The sequence below is a fragment of the Protopterus annectens genome, chromosome 2.part2 (genome assembly GCF_019279795.1).
Source record: "Protopterus annectens isolate FY-2018-M chromosome 2.part2, PAN1.0, whole genome shotgun sequence".
Classification (NCBI taxonomy): Eukaryota; Metazoa; Chordata; order Ceratodontiformes; family Protopteridae; genus Protopterus; species Protopterus annectens.
Window position 1 is genome coordinate 72,225,570 of NC_056730.1, and position 21,799 is coordinate 72,247,368.

The 21,799-nt window shown below is 42.9% G+C and overlaps 1 protein-coding gene across 1 annotated transcript in view; it reads left to right on the top strand.

Annotated features, from left to right (window-relative positions):
* The window catches only part of GCLC (glutamate-cysteine ligase catalytic subunit), a gene marked incomplete in the record, with an annotated part of 1,017,552 nt that overhangs the window by 265,791 nt on the left and 729,962 nt on the right, over nucleotides 1-21,799 (top strand). The window contains 1 exon segment of the mRNA XM_044063752.1: nucleotides 6,512-6,586. Coding sequence (XP_043919687.1) covers nucleotides 6,512-6,586 — 75 coding nt within the window.

The window sequence follows — 21,799 nt, forward strand, 5'->3', positions numbered from 1 at the left end:
GATTGGTCCTTTGGTGGGGGAGAGAGGGGTAAAGTTGGCAGTGACTCTGTCAGCCAGTATATATTGGCAATATATGTTGGCTCGGTATAGGAGGTGCCATTGTGCAATAGCTCCAAGCAAATCTGGGTATTGCTGTGGAGTTTCTTTACATAACTATAGAAGGCCTTGTGGTTGTCTTTACTATCTGCTGCAATTCTGTTTATATAGCTAGCATTAGAGGATTTGATGAGGGATCTCAAGTTTTTGTTGAGGCTGATAAGGGAGTTTTTTCCAGTCTTGGGACTTCACCTTATTCTGCATCAGTTTCCTCCTTCTGTTGTACAGTTTGTTTATGGCAGGGTACCACCAGATTAGCTTCCTTTTTTGGAGGAGAGAGTCTTGGTTCTGTTGGGTATAGCGAGATCCATGCGTTTGTGTACGTGTTCATACAGGGCATTAGTGTATGATTCGGCGGTCATGCAGCTGTTCTCTAGTTGCATGGATGCCGTGAAGTTAGCCACCTCTGCTTTTAGTACCCCAAAGTTAGCTTTGGAGAAGTTTTTCACGGTGGTTACCTTTGTGGGGGGAGGGATGTGGATTTCCAAGGTGATTAGTTTGTGGTCGGATCTAACCATGGAGGAGTTGACTATTGGTATAGACCAATGGTCGCCCATGTTAGTAATGACCAGGTCAAGGATGTTGCTGCCTCTAGTGGGGGTAAGAACAACCTGGTCCAAGGCATTGAATTGATGAATTCCAGGAAACGGGCAAGTGAATTGGTACATGAGTAGTTTTCCCATTTAATGGAGGGGTAGTTGAAGTCACCCAGTATGAGAGTGTTAGGTTGGACCCTGATATTCTCCAGGGTAGGAGTGTGGAGTGTGAGTCTTGGCACATAGTTGGGGACCTATAGCAGGCTACGACCTGAATCGCTGTCTTACCCAATGTTAGCTGCACCTGCAGTATCTCTGATGCGTTAGGCTGGGCTACCAGTCTGGAGGTGTGCACATCCTTTATGAATATGGAAACACCACTGCCTTTGGAGTTCCGTCCAAGTTCTGGGGACGAACGGTGTGGAATGAGTTATAGCCTGGTAGTGCAGGAGTGCTTTCTGCTGCCTTGAACCAGGTCTCTATTACAGCACAAATGTCGATGTTCTCCATTTTAAGGAGTGCTTCAAGCGAGTGCATTTTGAGATTTAGACTTCTAACCTTGAGCAGCATGACCCTCTGATTGCAATTGTTTGTAGCTGTTACGCTGGTAATTTGGTCTTTTGAACACTGCCTAAAAAAGGCACTATAGGGGGTGGCAAGAACCTTGGCCAGTATCTGGAAGCCCAGGGGTGACAGATGCAGGCCATCTCTGGCAAAGCATCGAGGTCTGTCAGTCATGTCATCCCAGGCAGACAGATACTGGATCCCCTTAGAATGACACCAGAAAGCCAATTGTTGAAATTGATCATTTTCTGCTTGTACTGTGGTATCATTCTGGGTGATGGTTGGAGGCTGCTCAGAGCTAGGGTCATACCCGCCTGAGCTACATAATCCAAGAGCTCCTCCATGGCTCTTTTCATGTAGTCCAGGGAGGTCTGTCTCAGGTCATTCACACCCACATGTACAATGACAGAGTCATATTTGTACCTGTTGAGGGACCTGAATGCATGGGTCATGTGGCGGATCCTGGCACCTGACAGGCAGCTGACTGTTACTTTCTCCTTATTCAACCTAGTGAGTGGGACATCACCGTACCTCACTATCGAATCAACTATGACTAGTGTGTTGGGCATGCTGTTTTGCCTTGGGGGCTTTGGTTGAGTGGCACACTGTTTAGGAGGGTTATGTGTCTCGTGGTTAGTGTTGTGTTGTGGTGGCCGAGTGCATTTCTGCCTTTGAGTTCTCTGCTGTTTGGGTAGACTTTTATTGAGGGCCTCCGCGAAGGTGGGTGTGTGGTTTGTGTTTTTATGTGAAGGCAGAGCTGGTGTGTTTGTTCTGGAGGGCTAGGTGTTCCATGTGGTGTGGTGCAAGTGTTGACCTTCTCTTGACCAGCTATTCCGGTCTTAGCTGGAGAGTGCGTGACTTCCAATTTGGAAGTGCATCTCTCACAAGTCTGAGTAGTGGAAGGTAAGAGGAGAGGGTTATCAGTGTACATGAGGCTGTTCGTTGTATTTGTTTTAAGAGTAAGTGGTTGTCAGTATACATGAGGCAATTGCTACATTGCCTCAGTATGCCCATGTCAAACAGACTTGCTTGTGGCCCAGCTTAACAGAATCATTTCCTTTAGTTACAGCCATTTGCTCACCCAGTATTTCTGATAAAAGGACTCTGTAGGGGATTTTTAAAAATTGCCAATTCATTACAGTCCCAAAACATGTTTCCAGTTACCTCTTTGTTCCCCATCACACTTCTAACATTTCTCATATACTTGAGGAAACATTCTTGTAAGTCTTCTTGAGGTATAAAAATACGTATGCAAGCATTTGTATGGTAAGATCCTAAACGTTCTGGACTTTTTTGCATACTTGGCAGCCATGCATATGCCCTCCCATTGTTCTCTTGCATATTCCTTTTCCAGTCTCTCTTCCCAATCTTTTCTATTCTCTGATTGAGTCTTACAGTTGTCCTGCACTGTTTTATATGCCCTACTAATTATCCCTTTTTTAATAACAGCTTCTGTCCTAGGTTCAACTAAAAACTCTCCCAGGGCAGGTATTTAATTTAAGATTGCCCTATCCCTTTCTCTTTCACTATACTCTGTCATTCCCTGGGAGGGAAGGCAATCTTTAGCCTGCAGTCCAAGCATCTTCTTGGCTTCATTCCACTCTGTTACCTTTCCCTCTTCAGTCATTTGCTCATAATGCCTTGTTTGCTTTGACACTTTTCTCCAGTAAATTCCAGCCCAGTCTTTTTTTTCTGTACCATTGCTTGTAGTCATCCCTATTGGCATAATCTCCGTTCTCCATTCTTATATTGGCTTAGTGCTTAGAATACTTTTTATTGCTTTATGAATATAATATTCTGTAGGATTGTTATTCTCCTTAAGGATCTGCATTCAAAATCCAACTCTCTATTTCTTGAACTCCTCCCCAATCGTCGTCCATCCTTGTTTTGAATTATAACCTCCAGCTTGTGTTGTGTACATGAGCTGTAACTGTGCAGCTCTAAAATATACTTTCAAATCGGGTAATACTAAGCCAACTTGTATTGGAAGTATTAACTTACCCCACTTAAGACTTGCCCTCTTCCCCTCCCAGATAAATTCCTTCAACCTTTTATGAATTATTGCCAGCAACTTCTCTAGTTGATAAAAATATACCTGACCTGTATACATAATTAGAGACTAAAACATTCTTAATGCTTCTATCTTAATTTCCATAAACAAGAGGTTCCAGATTCTCAGTTTTTGTTTTCCCTCTTGTTTAGTCTTGTCTCACATATCTTTAGCTGCTATAACAGAAACATTTTAAATCCATACCCCTAAATACTTAAATCTTATTCTGTCCTTATAAATATGGATATTGCTGAACTGTTTTCTGTGTATGTACATAATGTTTGGCTGCAGTCGTGTTATCTTGATTAATTTTATATCCAGAAAAGGTCAAATCATTTCCAAGTTCATACTACTGAAGTCACATTTTATATCCCAAATATTTTCTTAAATTTCTTCATAAATCTACCCTCTCTTGTTGTATTTCCCCTTCATGGTCACCCTGATATATCCACCTATTGCAATTCAAGTTCCAGCCCCCACATGTAACTAGTATTTCCTGCTGGAAGCTGATTAAGAATTCTTACACTCCATAGCAATTTTTATTGGAATATTAAGACTTGCCAGTTTAATCCTCTTCCCTTGTCAGTAGCCCTTTGCTACCACAAATCTACCGTTGTATTTTTTCATGTTCTGTCCTTGTTGGAGACATTCTAGCAATTTAGTATAATTACTCTTTTCTTTTGTCCCCAATATGCTGCTGAATATCCATCTTGTAACATTTTCTTAATCAAATTCACATGCTCATTTCTTCCCAAATGTGTCTCCTGCTGCATTGCTATTTATACACTGATTTCTTAATACAATTCAAAACGTTTTACTTTTTGTCTATACTTGTAAGGTCATTTACATTCCAAGATAATATGGATAATGTAGCCATTGTGATAAAAAGCTATTGTTCCCAGCTATTATACATGTCAGCTTTTATAATGCACATTTCCAGCTTTTGCATTAATGCACATACCAATGTTTTCCAGACTGTTTTTGTATGCAGTTGTTTCTTCTCATCTCCATTTGAAACCATGTCACATTTTTCAAGACTTTGTTTTAAAGAAAATCCTTAAAAAAAATACAATTTTAAGAACACTCCATCCCCTATTAACTTAGAACAAACACACAAACAGATGTACATCTTCAAAAATGAAGTTTAACCCTCTAGATAGAAACAGTTGTCCAAAATTGAAAACTGCACCTAGAGGTATTGGCTCTTCTAAAATTAAGGTTACCTATGCTAAAGTGCATGTTACAGTCTGTGTTCCCACTTACAATGATTGCTGTTTCTTCCTTTTTTATCTTAGTTTCCCTCCCAGATATGAAAACCAGCTTGTATGGTTTCAGGAAACATTAACCTTTTGCCCTAAGAAAAAATGCACTGTCTATCTTCAAATGAAACTAAATTGCACACTGTTCTATTAAAGTATTAAGGCTGCTAGATAGGCTGCAATCTCTTATTTACTTCCCATAATTTCAGACTTTATTTTCCAATGAGCTGCTTGCTAGTGTGCTTTTATATTTTGAATTTCCCTCAGGAAAGAATACTCAGAACTCTAAATATTAATTGCTTCAACCTTTAGATTGCTCATCTCCAAGTAGTCGGCAGTGAATCTCTGTAAATTTTGGTCAGGACAGTGTGTACAACTGACTTCAGCTGCAGACTGTCTGACTTAATTAAAAAAAAACAAGCAATTATCTTTGCAGATGTAAGAAACTTACCATTTTTCATTGCTTTCATCATTTTGTCTTATTTTTCAAACCTACTTGCTTACAAAAACAAACTGTTTATAGAATAAGCCAATTGTATTAGTCTAAACATTTATCCTTGTAAAAAGAAGAGAAAATATCTTAGTTCTACATATAATATAATCAGTGCACTTTTACCACAACACCACCCCAGCAAGCCAAGAGTACAGCAAGTTGACATTTAACTTTCTTTTGTTCAGCCTTTCTTCGCTTGTTACAGTGGATATAAAAAGTGTGCACACCCCTGTTAAAATGCCAGGTTTTTGTGATATAAAAGTGAGACCACAATATATAATTTCAGAACTTTTCCTACCTTTCATGTGACCTGTAACCTGTACAATTCAACTGAAAAACAAACCTGTTAGGGGGAAAATATAAAAAGTAAAAAACATACAATAAGCTGGTTGCATAAGTGTGCACACCCTTAAACTAATACTTTGTTGAAGCACCTTTATATGATTTTATGATAACTATATGTTTAAGAGGAGTTGTAGGACTACTACATAGTAAGGGATGATAATATTACACTAAGTGAAGCCACTAAAGCCCCAGTATTTTGCAATTTCAGTATCTAGTAACATGAAACTCACATCTGGCTTTCTTAGCAGGAAAAACAAGATAAAGCTGCACTAAACAGTTATTTTGATGTGCTTGCTACATTTGTGTGAGATCCTTCCTTTTCCTGTAGAGATTTATGCAAATCTTCACTAGTGAAGGTAATGGGGATTAGGAGATTAACCCGAAGATGGATGCAGTGGTAGATGAGATGCAGGCTTTGTCCCATACTGTGATGGGGAAAAGGGAGCCAAGTCCTAGGACAAAGCTGCCAGATTACTAGTCAGTCTGTGTCCGGCTAATCATGCATGGTCATGATCTGTGGGTGCTCACTGAAAGGATAAGACTGTGGGGGTACCAGTGATGGGAATGAGATTCCTGTGTATGGTAGTTATGATTGATTGAGATGCAGGAGAAACTTTGAGTTCAGACACTGCATCTCTGAGTTGAGATGAGTCAAGGTGGTTTAGGTTCCTAGTGAGGATGCCCCTAGGCAACTCCCATGGAAGGAAACTCCAAGACTGACCCAAAGAACATTGGAGACCTATCTCTAAGCTTGCCTTAGATGACCTGGGATCCCACAAGATGAGCTGGGAAGTGCAGAAGTTTGGCCTACCCTGCTCTGCTTGGTACCATCGAGATGAATAAATGGAAGAAAGTCTCTTGCTTCATTCAGAAGTCAGGATATGGGGATTCTTGTTGCAAGAATGCCTGTTTTCAGATGTAAGAATATGCCAGCACTGGCCGCAAAGAGCATGGCTTATGGACACACAGCTGTTGAGAGTTTCACCTCCTAGACTGCCGAGTATAGGAGAAATTTCATTGGTTGTCACAGTTTAGAAACCCCTCTCAAAGGTTTGGGTATGTCAATTATGGTGAGTATTTGCACATTTTTACTGTACTACGTTTATTTGTTGATCTTTTATGTACATGATGCAGACCAGTTGTTAATTTTATCATTTGTTTGTGATAGGTAACATTCCAGGCTTGCAGCATTTCTGAAGCCAGGTGCCTTTATGACCAGTTAGCTACAATTTGCCCGATTGTGGTATGTGTTTCATTATTTATGTTGAAAATCCATGTGAATTAGCTTTTTAAAACAAGTTTTATTTTCAAAGCTAGCTGATAAAAACTAATATAGCCTTTTTTTATATTTGGTTTGAAACATACCAGTATCATATTTTTCACCATCAGTAATTCACACTGTAAAGGCTGCAGAAATGAAGCCTGAGGATTGTGTGTGTGTGTGTGTGTGTGTGTGTGTGTGTGTGTGCGTGCACGCGTTCATGGCTGGTGCAACGGTGCCATGTTTTTCACATTTTTTGAGCACTATACAGTGTTAGACAGTAGCCTTTAGTGTCACTTGCTTCCTTCTGTTTCTCATTTTTTCTCCTTGTACTGTGTGATTCATAGTTTGTGGAAATGTATTGTGTGTGGTTACATACTAGTAAAATAAGTTTCTGCTGGAAAACATCTCATGATGTACCACTTCTAGAATTAGGTGATGATAGCTTAAAGGCATATACTTTCCTTGTGCCATACTCATATTGCACTCAGTTTGGCCAGAAACATCAGCTGTGCTTATAAACTCCTTCATTTAAGCTTGTTTTTAAGGCTTTTGGTTTGTGCAGGTCTGTGAGTAATAGCCAGTTAAACAGGTTTGCGTGGATGTATTGTGGTTCTTGCATGTGCAGGAAAACATTACATGTGTGAGACCATGACATGGTTTCAGAATACTTTTGGAGTCATTTTCAGTATTGTCTCTGCAGAAGAAGCAGTGGAGTATTCTGAACTTTGTCCATCTCAGGTAATGGCCTATTGTGAAATATGGTCCTAGTAGATATGTGGTTTGTTCTCACCAGCTGTTCACCCTTGATCCTGTCCACTGTTCTTTTTTATGTACCAGACTGCACATACTAAATAGTAGAGTTGCCACCTTTCGTTGTGACTAAAACTAGGCTAAGTCCACACCCCTCGCATCACCACTAACCCAGTCTACTTTCTGCCCATTTCATGACATCATAACATCAGCTGTTCCTGATGCCTGCTTTCTGCCAATTTACTATGCTTTTCTGCAAAAAAAAAGTAAATCCATAAATTTGTGATGTAGTAGGCAAATGATGCATGACTGACATGTCATGCAGATTTGCCTGTGACATTATGAATATTCATTGGCTAATTCTTCATAAAAGTTGTGCGATCTTGGAGTTAGTTTTATTTATATTTATATACACGGGGGTGCAGTGGAGTCCCCCCCTGCAAAAAGCACATGGAAAAAAAAGTAATATTTGTAAGCTAGAGTATCAGCGCCACAAAAAAAATGTGTTTGCAGACAGTATGCATAGGATATCTGCATGTTTTGTCAAAACAGATTAAAAGTGCTGGGAAAAAAGTGATTATGAGATGGTATCAAACTCTAGATTGCACAAACTTTGCACATGCTAAACTGTCTAATCCACAAAACTCCAAAATAAAGCATTAGATGTCACAAACTGATTGAACATTTGTAAAGTAATATGAATGTTTCCTTTCATACGCTGTACATCGCAGAACTAGAACTTACTTAGTACGACATGAACACTAGGAGAAAATTAAAAAAAAACAAACTTGCAATGTTAGGTAGTCCAATCTCGCCTTCATTTTTACATATGGGTTCAGAGCCAATCCTCGGCTCCGACTCGCCCGATTTTCAAGCTCAAAGACTTTTGGTTGGCTCGTGGCTAAGCAGGTATCCCATGGTGCACCAGTGCAATCCCCAGATCTCGTTTGCCGTGTCGACGAGTTTGGATGTGCTTCTCTTGGTTCTGGCTAAGTCTTTTGCAATTCTTTCATTCATAAGTGTTTTTTTGCATATTTACTGTTATTTACTATTATTTAGTGGTAATATATATATATATATATAGGTCTTTACCTAGATTGTCCTGTGGACTTGTTTGATCTTGGTAGTTAGTATCCTGTGTACCAGTAGTTAGGCGCCATTGCGCTTTTTTTGCCTAGATCTTTAGTTTTGGCGGTTTTCCGCTCCTGTTGATTTATTGAATTGTTAACTTGTCTTTGGCGGGGATCCAATAAAGTCGTATTTTAGGATTGCTGTTGCAAAGTTTTTCCTGTGTTGTTGAATGTGTGTGTGTGTCTGTGTTATATACTTGGTCTGTTTGAGTTAGAAGACCTAGTTTCTATTACACCGGGCTAGGCCCATTTAACTTAGAGGACCTAGTCCTCGTGTAACTCTACTATTTGTATTTTTTTCACATCTAAACATTTTCCTGTGTGACTGAATCTATGGGTGTATGTGTTAAAATAACTTGGTCTGTTTTAGTTGAAAGACCTAGTTTTCTCTTAATTTGGAGGACCTAGTCCTTGTGTAATTCTACTGCAGGGCTAGGCCCATTTTAGTTAGAGGGCCTAGTCCTCAGTTATTCTCTCTTTCTCTATCTCTCCTCTGGTTTTGCGTGTGTCTGCAATGTCTAAGGATAGCAAGGATCATAAACCTTCTGGGTTCAAAAAATGCATGAAATGCTCCCAGAAAATGTCATTAATGGATGGTCGCAGTAGCTGTGTCCACTGCTTGGGAGCCATCCATTTGCAGGAATCATGCTTGTTCTGTCATGCTTTCTCTCCTAGAGTGTTGCAGGAGAGAAAGAACAAGCTGATGCTCAGGGGTCTTCTGAAACCAACCTTTGAGGAAGCCTTATCTGGTTCGTCGGCTTTTTCTTCCAAGTCTTCAAAATCCAGATCTGACTCCAAATCTAAAGCTTCAAAAAGGCCTTCTGCAGCACCAGCTGGTGTCTCGGAGCCACCTTCCAAATTAACAAAATCTGTCTCCTCGACTCCTCAGTCTTCGGAGCCGAAGGAGAGCACCATGGTATCAGAGTCGGTCACAGGTGCTTTGGTGCCGACTTCTGAACCTTTGGAAATAATTGACTCTACTGCTCGGAGCCAGTCTGTAGAATCCCTACCAGTCTCCTTGCTAATCAAGTCTCCAGTGCCTGCTAGGTCGAGATCCCCTACTTTATCTTCCAGGTCTTCCAGGAGCCTTTCGGAAGAAGATGTGGAGAGGGTAGTACTGAGACTCCTGAAGTAGTCTGCTCTGCCTAAATTTTTGTTGGCTCCAACCCAGTCAGCTCCGGAGCTACTCGAGCCAGTTTTGCCCTCATCTGTGATTCCTCCTCCAAGCCATGTTGGCCTTTCAGAGCCGGAGTGTTTGTTGCCCACGGAGGAACCCTCTGTTCCGGTTCCCCTTGCTGCTGCATTGGAGCCGATTTCGGCACCGACACGCTCAGCTCCGTCCGTCGTGTCCAGGGACCAAAGCTCTTCTGTTGGCGCCGATGAGGAGGGTTTGAATCTATCTTCAGTTCTGAGCCTTCCTCTCGGTGCTTCCGCCAGGGTGAGCTCGGAACCTGCATGTATCTTGGAGCCAATGGCTCTGGCGCAATCCTTTGTCTCTTCGGAGCGGGAAAGGTCTTCGGAGCCGGAGAGGTTGGCTTTTGAGGTAATGAGGAGCATGCTGTCTCAATCTACAGCTCCAGCCAGTGGTACAAGCACTCTTCCCCCCAGGGCTCCCACTTCGGTCTCCGTATCTACTCTCTCCAGAGACAGGAGAGACTCGCAGCCTCAGGAGCCACCGGCTGGTGGTCTCCAGTTTTCCGAGGCCTCCCCAGAAGGTCCCTTCGAGGAGCCTCTTCGGAAGAGGATATGCAAGAGGAAGCATATTGACTTCCAGGATAAGTCTGACATCGGACACTGACCTCGAGGAGTCTGAGGGGGTCCCCAAGTCATCCTCTGATGATGTCTCCTTTGTGGACATCCTAGAGATCCTTAAACAGAGGTGCAACTGGTCCACTGTCAACCCTTCTGATGAGTCGGTGTACCTGAAGGCTTTTGGGTCTCAACTCTCTGCCTCTTGGGTGTCTCCACCTTTCCACGAACTTGTGGATCTGGTTAGTTGGAAGATGTGGGATACTCCCGATGCTGTGGAGCCAGTTCCCAGAAGACCAAATAAGTTCCTGTCTGCCCCTTCTGGAAAAGAGTTCTTGTCTAAGGGCATTCCCATAGATGCCATGGTGGTGGCGGCGGCCACGAAGGAGGAGTTGGCGGAGACTTCTTCCTCTGTTCATCCGCCAAACAAAGAGTCTCGACAGATGGACAGATTTGGGAAGCGTGTATTTAGTTCAGCGGCATTTACACTATGATCTCTGAACTATCTTACCCACTTCACGAGATTGCAGAGGGATCTCTTCAAGGAGTTAGATTCCATACAGGGTGCTTGTCCTGAGGGAGTCCCTGATAAGATCTCTGCTCAGTTGTCCACCCTAAATTCGGTAGTTAACTCCTCCATACGGCTTATCTCCCATGCGGCTGATGGAGCGAGCAGAGCAGCAGGTTCAGGAGTTGCCCTTAGGCGCCACTCCTGGATGCACTTGTGTAATTTTGCAGAGCCATTTAAGTCCACCTTCACAAATGCTCCGTTTGATGGTTCCTCCTTGTTTGGCCCCAAGGTGAAACAAACTCTCACTTGGTGTGAGTAGGAAGGAAAGACTCTCTCTGCCTTGGGAGTCTGTTTTACCGTTCCCTCTCGACCATACCCCAAAGGTCAAAGGAGAGGTAAAATGTGGTTCAACAAGTCCCAGAGGGTCTTTTCCGGACACAGAGTGAATCCTCCTTCAGAGGCAGTGGAAGAGGAAATGGTAGGCATCGTCCAAGAGACAGGGGCGGTCCGCAATACCAGCAAGGCTGTGATTCCTTTCGAGGGCGGCCTTATCAGCGCTCCTAATGTGGGGCCCGACTGCGTTTCTCTGGGGCCAGTCGGGGGTCGCATCTTTTTGTATTCAGAAGCCTGGCTAAATATCACCCAAGACAAGTGGGTACAAAGAGTTGTTACCAGAGGCTATATCATACCCTTTTTCCTTCCACCGTTTGTTCCCAAAAAGATCCCAGAAGTTCCACCCAATCACTGGGATCAGGCAACTGTGGAGATCAACAAGTTGCTCTTAAAGAGTCATCCAGCCCATCCCAGCAGACCAGACAGGATCCAGAACTTACTCCAGGTTCTTTTTAGTTCCAAAGCAAACTGGAGACTGGAGGCCAGTTCTGGACCTCAGCAGATTAAACAAATCTGTGAAGTTCCGGATGGTCACACTGCAGTCGATACTCCCGTTGTTAGGGAAAGAATATTGGATGTGCCCTCTGGATCTCCAAGATGCCTACTACCATATAAAAATGGACAAGACGTCAAGGAGATATCTGCGCTTCTGGCTGGGAGCCAGTCATTATCAGTTTCGTGCTCTGCCCTTTGGTCTCACCGCAGCCCCCAGGGTGTCCACCAAATGCATGGCAGTAGTGACAGCTCACCTGAGATGTCAGGGATTCCAGGTGCTTCCGTATTTGGACGACTGGCTCTTGACTGCCCCCCACCAGGCATCTACTCATCCAAAACAGGGGCGCCACCATTCAACTTTGTGCTCAACTAGGGATCTCCATGAACTGGGAAAAATCTGCATTACTGCCCTCGCAATCTGTGATTTTTATAGGCACAGAGGTAGACGTAGTGGATATGACAGTTCGTCTCCCCGCCGAAAGAGCACAAAATCTCATCTCACAAGTTCAGATTCTTCTTCCGCTTTGGAAGGTCAAAGCAAAATGGATTCTTCAACTTCTTGGAATGATGGCCTCAACCATTCTGTTAATACCTTTAGCCAGGTTGCACATGAGAATTCTTCAATGGCTCCTGTTTTCCCAGTGGTCATTCCAATATCTACCACTGAGTCACCCTATCCTGCTGACGGAATCATGCAAAAAAGACCTTCATTGGTGGATAGCCCCCAACAACTTGTTCACGGGAGCTCCCTTTGTGCCTGCCCAACCCGTTGCCACTGTGACCACGGATGCCTCCCAGGTCGGACGGGGGGGCATTATCTTGGCAGGACTGTCCACAGCACATGGCAAGAACACTAGGCTCATCTGCATATCAATGTTCTAGAGATGAGGGTGGTGCTTCTGGCATTGCAAGTACTTCGGGACCTTCTTCCTCCAGGGACGATTGCGATGCAGTCGGACAACATATCGGTTGTGTGACATATCAACAAACAGGGTGGTACTAGATCTTACCCACTCTGTCGAGAGGCCATGCGAGTTTGGGAATGGGCGATTTCTTCCCAGCGCTTTCTGGTGGCAACGCACATTCCGGGGACAACCAATGTGATAGCCGACAAGCTAAGCCAGGCAATCTTACTGCCTCACGAGTGATCTCTGAAATGGAAAATAGTGGAACAGATTTTCCGGAGATGGGGACAGCCTTGCTGTGACCTTTTTGCCAGCCCAGTCATTGCCAAGTGCAGCAGTTATTTTTCCCTAATTCCCCCTCTGGGGGAAACACCCAGAGACACTCTGGTCACCGATTGGCCCACGGGACTTCTGTATGCCTTTCTTCCTTTCCCTCTTATCCCCAAAGGGATTCATAAAGCCAATTGGCTGGGAAGCAAGTTGATCCTCCTTGCTTCTTACTGGCCTCGTCAGGTCTGGTTCCCCTTCCTCGAGCCTCTTCTCCTGGATGATCCTTGGATTCTGGACCCAGTTCCAGATCTATTGACCCACATGTCTGGTTTGCCTCAAATTGACAGCTTGGCTGCTCCAGTTCCATCTTTAGTCAGGCTTCATGATGTTTCTTCATCAGTGTCCCATATTCTCTTACCCTCGCATAAACCCTCAACCAGAAGGCTGTATGACAGTAAATGGAAAAGGTTTTCTATTTGGGCACAGAAAATGAACATGGATCCTTACACCGCTCCCATTCCCGTGATTCTGGAATTCCTTTTGGAGCTTTTTCAACAGGGATCTGCTGCGGCCACCATCAAAGAACAATCGGCAGCAATCTCTCATTTTTATTTAGGGTCTCCAAATGTCAACCTTATGTCTCATAAGCTATGCAAGATTTTCTTGAGAGGAGCCACTTTACTGAGGACCACCATTACAAGAACCTGTGGCTTCTAGGGACTTAAATTTTGTGTTGTCCAAATTGACATCCCCTCCTTTTGAACAGTCTCACTCATCTTCTTTAAAATATTTGTCTTGGAAGACTGTGTTTTTAGTAGCTATTACGTCAGCCAGACGTGTATCTGAGCTACAAGCCCTGTCTATTAAGCCACCTTATTTAATCTTTCATAAAGACAGGGTATCTTTACTTACCAATCCTTCGTTTGTTCCCAAATTTTGTTCTACTGCCACCTTAAATCAGTCCACTGAGCTTCGTTTTCTTTCCCAATCATTGTAATGCAGCTGAATATAGTTTCCACCAGCTGGACGTTCATAGACAGCTACGTTTTTATGTGCAACGGACCAAAGAATTTCGGAAGTCAGACCAGGTATTCATTTTTTTTCCCCGACTCCAGATTTGGGCTTATCATTTTCTAAGGTGACATTGTCTAATTAGATTTCTAGTTGCATAGCCTTCATCTACAGTTCGGAGGGCAGACCTTTACCCCACAGGATCAAGGCTCACTCTACCAGGTCTCTGTCTACCTCTGCAGCCTTTCAAGCCAGGGTACCACTTGATCATATCTGTGCAGCAGCTGCGTGGGCTACCCCTCACACACCTTTATTACTCATTATAAGTTGGATTTGGCATTCAGGGTTAGAGCATCCTTTGGCTCAACGGTGCTCAGGAGTATTTTCCAATGAGCCACCCAAGAATAAGGCGCTAGGGAAGCTGTCTCATATGTAAAAATGAAGGTGAGATTGGGCTACCTAACATAAAGAAGTTATGTACTCACCATAACAATCCATGTTGGTAGTCCATCTCGCCCTTCATTTTTACCAACCCGCCCTCCTGCCCCCATCTTGGAAGATCTGGAGGTAATAATTTAATTCTCTTGGTTGGTGACCCTTTAGTATTGGTTTGCTGGTTAGGGGTTTTTTTTCCTGTTTCTAACGAGCAGCAAACAAGAACTGGGGATTGCACTGGTGCACCATGGGATACCTGCTTAGCCACGAGCCAACCAGAAGTCTTCGAGCTTGAAAATCGGCCGAGTCAGAGCCAAGGATCGGCTCCGAACCCATATGTAAAAATGAAGGGTGAGATGGACTACCAACATGGAACATTATGGTGAGTACATAACTTATTTTTACGCTAGTCAGTATAACTAGCCATCTACTTAAAAATGTTCCCGTTTTTATGTTTACCATATGCTGGAAATACCGGATGAATATTCATGTGGACTACCGAACTGTCTTCGTGTTTGTTCAAGTCTAGAGAAAACAATGGCCATGTGCAGCCTGTTGGGCAGGTCTTGCTACTGCGCAATGGGGGGGGGGGTACTGATGTGTAAAACAGTGACAGTCCAGCTGTGCAAAGACCAGACTTAATTCAGAAAAGGTTCTTTAGGCTGTCTCCTTCTCAGCCCCACTCATTTATTTATGTCTGCAGTTCAGTGACGGATTGTAATACAAGTGTTTCGGACAGGTGCCTGGGGCCATAGTTATAGGGGAGGCTCATCAGGCTGGGTAGCATGCAAGATAAAGGGTATTTTCTTTTTTATAAATATTCCCTGTGTTGCAGCACCTCACAGTGAACTAATACTTGTATATGGTTCCCAACTCACTGGACAATAGTCTCATTTCCTCATGTCCTATTCCTGTTATATTTGTGGAAACAGAACAGGAGGAAACTATTAATATGTTCTGAAGTAGCTGCGCAGCCACAGGTAAGCCCAGTAAGTTCATTATTTGTGTGTGCAACATATGAGACATCTCTCAGCAGAAAAATTAACTTACTTTGCAGAATGCAAATGCATTGTAGGACACAAACAAAACAACCCAATGTTCATCATTATCATCATTGCTGCAGTAGCCTCAGCTATGTGGGTTATATATACTGTATGTAATATAATGCATAGAGCTTAGGGTACTGCGTCGGTAATCTTTTGAGCATCTGCTGATATCCTTCAATATCACTGTTGAAGTATCCATCACTTCTGGGATCTCCTGCCAAGGATAGCCCAACATGTGGCCAGTATACCAAAGCCTTTATTACCTAGGAGCATCGCACATCAGACGTCTGCTCCCTGTGCAAGTGTAGGATATCAAGGTGATGTAAGAACACTTCCAACCCAGAATTTGATTGCCACCAGTCCAAATGCCTTCATCATATGTCGGTCTGAACGCCCTTCACTTGGATGGTTATACAGAGCCTACATCTTCAAGATAAGTACCCTGTTGGTGTTCCTTTTTCTTTTTATTCATTTTTTCAGTGGGTTACATGGCATCCAGGAAAAGGGAAATGTCAGAGTGGGAGGCTGATTCCCCATAAGGACCATCAGGATAGAAGCCTGTTTTGCTTAGGTGCATCTCATATCCACACTCAGTGTTCCATATGTCAGACTTTTGTTCCTAAGACTTTACATAGCTATTTTTCTTCCTTTTTCCATTTATTTTGAGAACCAGTGTCTCAGGCTGTTGGCTTAAGGTACCATGGCAGAATCTCCTTGCCCCGAGGTACAGCTGCAGTTCAAGAAGAATGTCAAGAAACATAGGCCTGAGCCTGCTGCTGTCTAGCCTCCACTAGATGTCTCTTGAGATGAATGAGACCCCGGAGGGCAGTCCAGTATTGCCATTGGTTTCTTCTGTCAGTCTTCTCGGAGGCCAGCACAGAACTTGATTCTTGCATGTCCTCAGAAGCCTTACAAACATCCAGTGCAGATGTTGAGGAGGAACTATGGCCGATTATCTCCCAAGGGCCCTAAAGGGATTCCTCGGATCCTTGTTAGGAAAGAGGTGCAGAGTACCTTGATCAAATCTAGGCAGGTGTCTGAACCACCACTTTTTGTCAGGGCTGATGTCCCCTTAAAGAAAAGACAGAAGTCTAAACATGTAGTGTCAGCTACCGGAGATCCACAAAGAGAATGGTAGAACTTCTTGAGGTTTGTCCAATGCTTTGATTACTTTAAAGCCCCTCATGGGGGGGGGGGGGTTGGTTTCCGCATCCCCTTGGTCTTCCACCCCCAAAAAGGGCAATGGACCCTGAATTCTCTGAGGATACTGACTCTGATGCTGACTCTTGCCTACTCCTGGTCAGTTGCCTTCTCCTTTAGACTGTAGGTTGGAGGAGGAGGAATCTGTCAGTCCCGATTCTCCTTTTTAGAACTATCCTTTGGAGACACGGTCCTATGTATAATGGAACATTTCACATGGAATTGCTCCCAGTGTTAGATGTCCAGAAGAAGTATTAGGAGTGGTTACAAAATGGACTCTCCTAAACCCGCTGCTATTCCTCCTGTGCTGGCTGCTCTGTCATATACACTCTCGGCTGCTTCCTGGCACCAGACTCCCAACCTCCAGCTCCTAAGAACCCTGATAGGTTTTATAACTTACTAGATCCCTGCAAATTCTTATACAAATGCCCTGCATGTGATCCAGTGGTGATTTCTATGTCTACTGATAAGACTAAGCTATTGCCCCCTTCTAAGTTCCTTCCATTGGATAAGGAGAGTAGAAGTATGGAGAGGATTGGTAAGAAAGTCTACACTTCTATAAATTACCAGACCCATCTGACAAGATACATTTTGTCTCTTCTTTCCTAGATTGGGAGGATTGTCTCTGATTTGCCTGACTCTTAGGGTAAAGCCTAACCTCTGTCCTTGTTAGGTTCTACTTCTGAAGTTCTCCTTCACTGGATAAAATGCAGCTATGATATGTCTGATGCCTTCTCTAGGGTTGCTGCCTCTGTCTCAGTAATGAGGTACTATTCCTGGTTTCACTTCAAGCACTGCCAAATGATATTAAGGCAAAAAGACTGGATGCTCCTTTGGATAACCCAAGTTTCCTTGTACCTCAGGCTTTCCTTGTTTCTCCCAGTTTGGCAAAAGATCACCACAGACTGTTGGGTTCTATCCATTATCCGGCAGGGTCACTTTATGGCCTGGAAAACCCTTTGCTCTTCCTCCAGTATCTTTCAACCTCCTGCAGAACAGCTTCCTCATTTTCCAGGGGAATTGCAAGGTCTGTTAGGATACCATTAATCCATTTCCAAAGACCGAGAGGGGTTTAGGGTTTTATTCCAGAATGTTTCTCGTCCCCAGGAAAGAGGGTCTTGGAGATCTGTCCTTGATTTTTTTCCTTGCTTAACGCTTCTCTCATTGTTCCATCCTTCTAAATGCTTCCTCATCAGGCTTTTTCCTCTGTTGCTTTCCCAGGCCTTTCTAGTTTTCCCTGGACCTAAACAATTTCATATTTCTGTCCATCCTATATTTAGGAAATGTATGCATTTTTCTGCTGCTGCTTCTTATGTTCAGTTCTCTGCTTTGCCCTTTTGGCTTTCATCGGCCCCATGGGTATTCACTATTTGCTTAGCCCCAGTAGTTGCTTTTTGCAACTTGGGGTTAGGAGGCTAACCTAATGGTTAAGGTGCAGGGTTCAAGTCTCCCAAGGGATAATTGGCTAGGCTTAAAATGGCTCGCAAGGGCAGTTAGCCTAGTACTAATCTATGAACCTATGCAGGCTTCAGGACATTCAGATATTTTCCTATCTGGACGTCATCTTGCTTCAGACTCTATCCCAAACCAATCTAGTGTGGGATTGTCACTTTACCCAGCTTCTATGACACAGACTGGGGTTCACTGTCAACCTTCAGACATCATTGTTAACTCCATCTCAGGATTATTTTTAAGATGAGGATGCAAACTGTTCCAGTGCTAGAATCTCTCCCTGCTTCCAAGGTTTGCCACAAATTATTTTATTTTTCTGTTTCCCCTGTCCTGTCTTCAGGGAAGGGAGTTTCTCAGTACACTGGGGTTCACAGCTTTTTCCATCCCCATTCTTCCCTGGGGCAGGCTTTATATGAGGATGATTCACTACTATGTAAAATCAATGTGGCTTCAGCAGTGCCACCCCCCCTAGATTATCTAGTTTGTCTGCTGCCTTGTTTCAAACTGGAGTTTCATTGGTGGAGTCAACAAATCTTTCAATCCAGGTGTTCCTTTCCAAACTCCTCAGCTATCCCAAGAACTCTTCATGGATGCTTCAGAGCTGGTTGGGGAGCTGCTTTAGGCACCCTGAAGGTTCAGGGCCTTTAGTCCCCTCAGCAGATGGTGCATCCTGTCAACATTAAGGAAATGAGGACTCTCATTTTGGCTCAAGGTTTCCACTCACTCTGGATGCCAGTTCCCTTAAAGGTTGATACAGACAACACTACAGTCATGTGATACATCAACAAACAAGGGGGGCACAAGGTCATAGCTATCAATCTGCAAGTCATCCTACAGGCAGTCTGTATACCTTCAGAGTACAGTCTTGTGGCATATTCTCTCAGCAGGTCCAGGACACAGCCTTGTGAATGGATGCTTCACAGAGATATGTTCCTGGACATAGTTCATCTGTGGGATGGATCTCTTTGTCTTCTGTCTGAAAAGGCAACTACCTCAGTTCTGTTCCCAGTTCCCTAGTCCTTTGACTTGGAAAGTGGATGTCATGTCTTTCTCTTTGAAGGGAATAATCTGTTATGACTTCTCTCACTTTCCTCTTCTTCTTCCCAAGGTCCTTCACAAGATTGAGATCAAAAGTCTTCCTGGCAATTCCCTTTTGGTCCAGATAGAGTATGTCTGCCCAGGGGTGTTCATCTCAAGTTACCTCACCACATGGGCCTTCTCAAACACAGAACAAAGATCCATCTTTCACTCTCACCTGTACACTCTTCAACTGGTACATTAAATGATTGGGTTTTGCTTCCTTTCTGACAGCAATTTTTATGAGGAAGTGCATAGGGTCCTACATGAGGCCAGGAAACCCATTTCCAGAAAGTCATAAATGTCCAAGTGGAAGAGATTTTTTTGTCTGGTGCTTAAATATCACCAGGATCCATTTTCAGTGGGGGTCCCCTTGGTTCTTTCCTCCTTGTGTGAACTGCTGCATGCTGGTTTTGTATATTCTTCAGTGAAAGCTCAGTTGTCGGCAATCTCTGCTTATTTGCCACATAATCCTTCTCTGGCATCTAGTTTTGAGGTCTAGCAATTTCTAAAAGGTGTCTTTCATATCAGACCCCCAAGAAAGCCCATTCCCCCTTCATGGTATCTTAATTTTGTCCTTGAAAAACTGACTCAGGCTCCTTTTGAGCTAGATGAATGTCTGAACTCCAGGCCATTATGGCAGTCTCTCCTTTTTTTGTTTTTTCATAGAGATAGGGTGTCTCTCCATATGAATCCTTCTTTTATGCCCAAGGTGATTAATTAGTTGTCCCCAGTCAGTGTATCCAGCTTCCTCTGCACGTCTAGTGAGAAGGTTCTTCATTCCTTGGACCTTCTTTGACAGCTCAGATATTATTTAGACAAAACAAAGATGTGCTGCTGGTGGATTGGCAGTCCTCCAGAACTGCCCTTATGGATGCATGCCATGTGTGAGTGAGTGTGTCACATGATAGGCTAGCATCCTCTAATTATTCCAGTTTATACCCATTGAATACCAGGATATGCTGAACTGAATTGGATGAACAGATGAATGAATAAATGTTCTGTAATACTGTTAAAAAGATTTACAGTTAGCAGATGAAATAGATCTGTTTGAACTGCCATAACTGTAGACAAAAAAGTCTCTACCTTGTTTCTGATATATGTGATAGGTAGAAATCGTTGTTAAAAGGTTTGCTGTTTTATTATTCATGCAGTTCGCAAGATCCTGTTTTTTATGTGTCAATGACTGAGTCCCCTATTCATTTCTTGAAAGAAGCTGGAAAATATTTGGTGATTGCTAATCTGATTCCCTCTTTCCGGGCAGTTATCATGTCATAGTGGATATCTCTATAAAGTTATGACCTATACTGTGTAGGGTGACTGAAAATGACCAGGTCATGGCACCCACTGGAAAAGCTAATGGCAGTGCAGTCCAGTATTGAACAAAAGCAGCTAGAAACATTTCTAAATGACATCAGAAGACAAGACCTTTAAGTCTGAAGCTGCCCAGTATACTACTGAAGAAAAGAAGAGGACGTGTAGAGGAAGACGTGAACCAGTTTTCTGAGGACTAGTAGCACCTTCTAGCTGTAGCGCCAAGAAGGTTATTTCATTGTAGGTGAAACTGGAAAAATGAGAAAGTTTGGCCTTGGACAGCAAAATAAAACTGGGTATAGACTAGTAGAGTTCTGCTAAGACAATGCTCTGGTTATAGCTGTACTTTTTCATCATCTTAAAATGCTGCTTTACAAGTGGATATCCCTGGATGGTAAATGCCAAAATCTAATTGACTGGAAACTTTGCAGTTAGAGTTGAGAAAGAACTTTGTGTAGTCAGCAAAAACAAGATCTGGTAAGCTTCTTATTATGAAGATTAGAATCACATTAAATCTAGAAACTTTTCAAGGGTAGTTATGTATGAAATTAACAGTATTCCATATGAATATATAGTGGAGGTGAAGCTCATGTTTTAAGGATTTAGCTGAAGAAAACAAGGCACAGAAACATGACTGAAAGCTTAAAAAGTTTAAAAATTTAATATTTTAACGTCAAATTCAAGCTCAAATACTAGTCCTCCATCAGACCATAAATAAACAATTTCAGCAACTTAACAATTCCACATAAATTCAAAAACAAAAAAAAACCAAAACAATAAAAATCAAACATCAAAAGCATGTTGTTTTTTCGTGCTTTACTTTTAATACAAATGAAATATAATTAAACCCTGTCATTAAGACCTAAGCTTGCCATGCCATAATATAATCCAAAGCAATTCTCATGTTTCAATTTTCATGTCACCACCACATATATTTTCAAAAATAATTTCAAAAAAAATTTTTCAAAAAGCAAAGTCGTAAAATCTAAAGCTTTAGAACATGAGAGTTTCAAAAAAACAAATGTTGTTCAAAACTTCAAATATTCAGCAGCTGAAAATATTGAAAACAAGAAATGACACATTTTTTTTTTTTCCTAAGGAATTTGGTTGGTTGTCGTCTTCTGTTGCTATTTTCGGCTAATGGCGAAAAGTGAAAGTTGGGTTGTGGGTTCAGGTAAGTGTGTGATTGAGTGCGGGTTAGGTTAGTTAGGGTTAGGGTGCAGGTTAGGTATGTGTGCGATTGTGTGGACGTGAGGGTTAGGGCGCAGGTCAGGTAAGTGTGCGATTGTGTGGACGTGAGGGTTAGGGCGGGGTAAGTGGGTTAGGGTTAGGGCGCGGGTGAGGTGAGTGTGTGATTGTGATGGATCTTAGGGTTTGGGTTAAGGTAAGTGGATAGCTTAGTGTAGGGTTAGGTGTAAGATTTTAGGTGTATGTGTGTGGATTGCTGTTTGTTT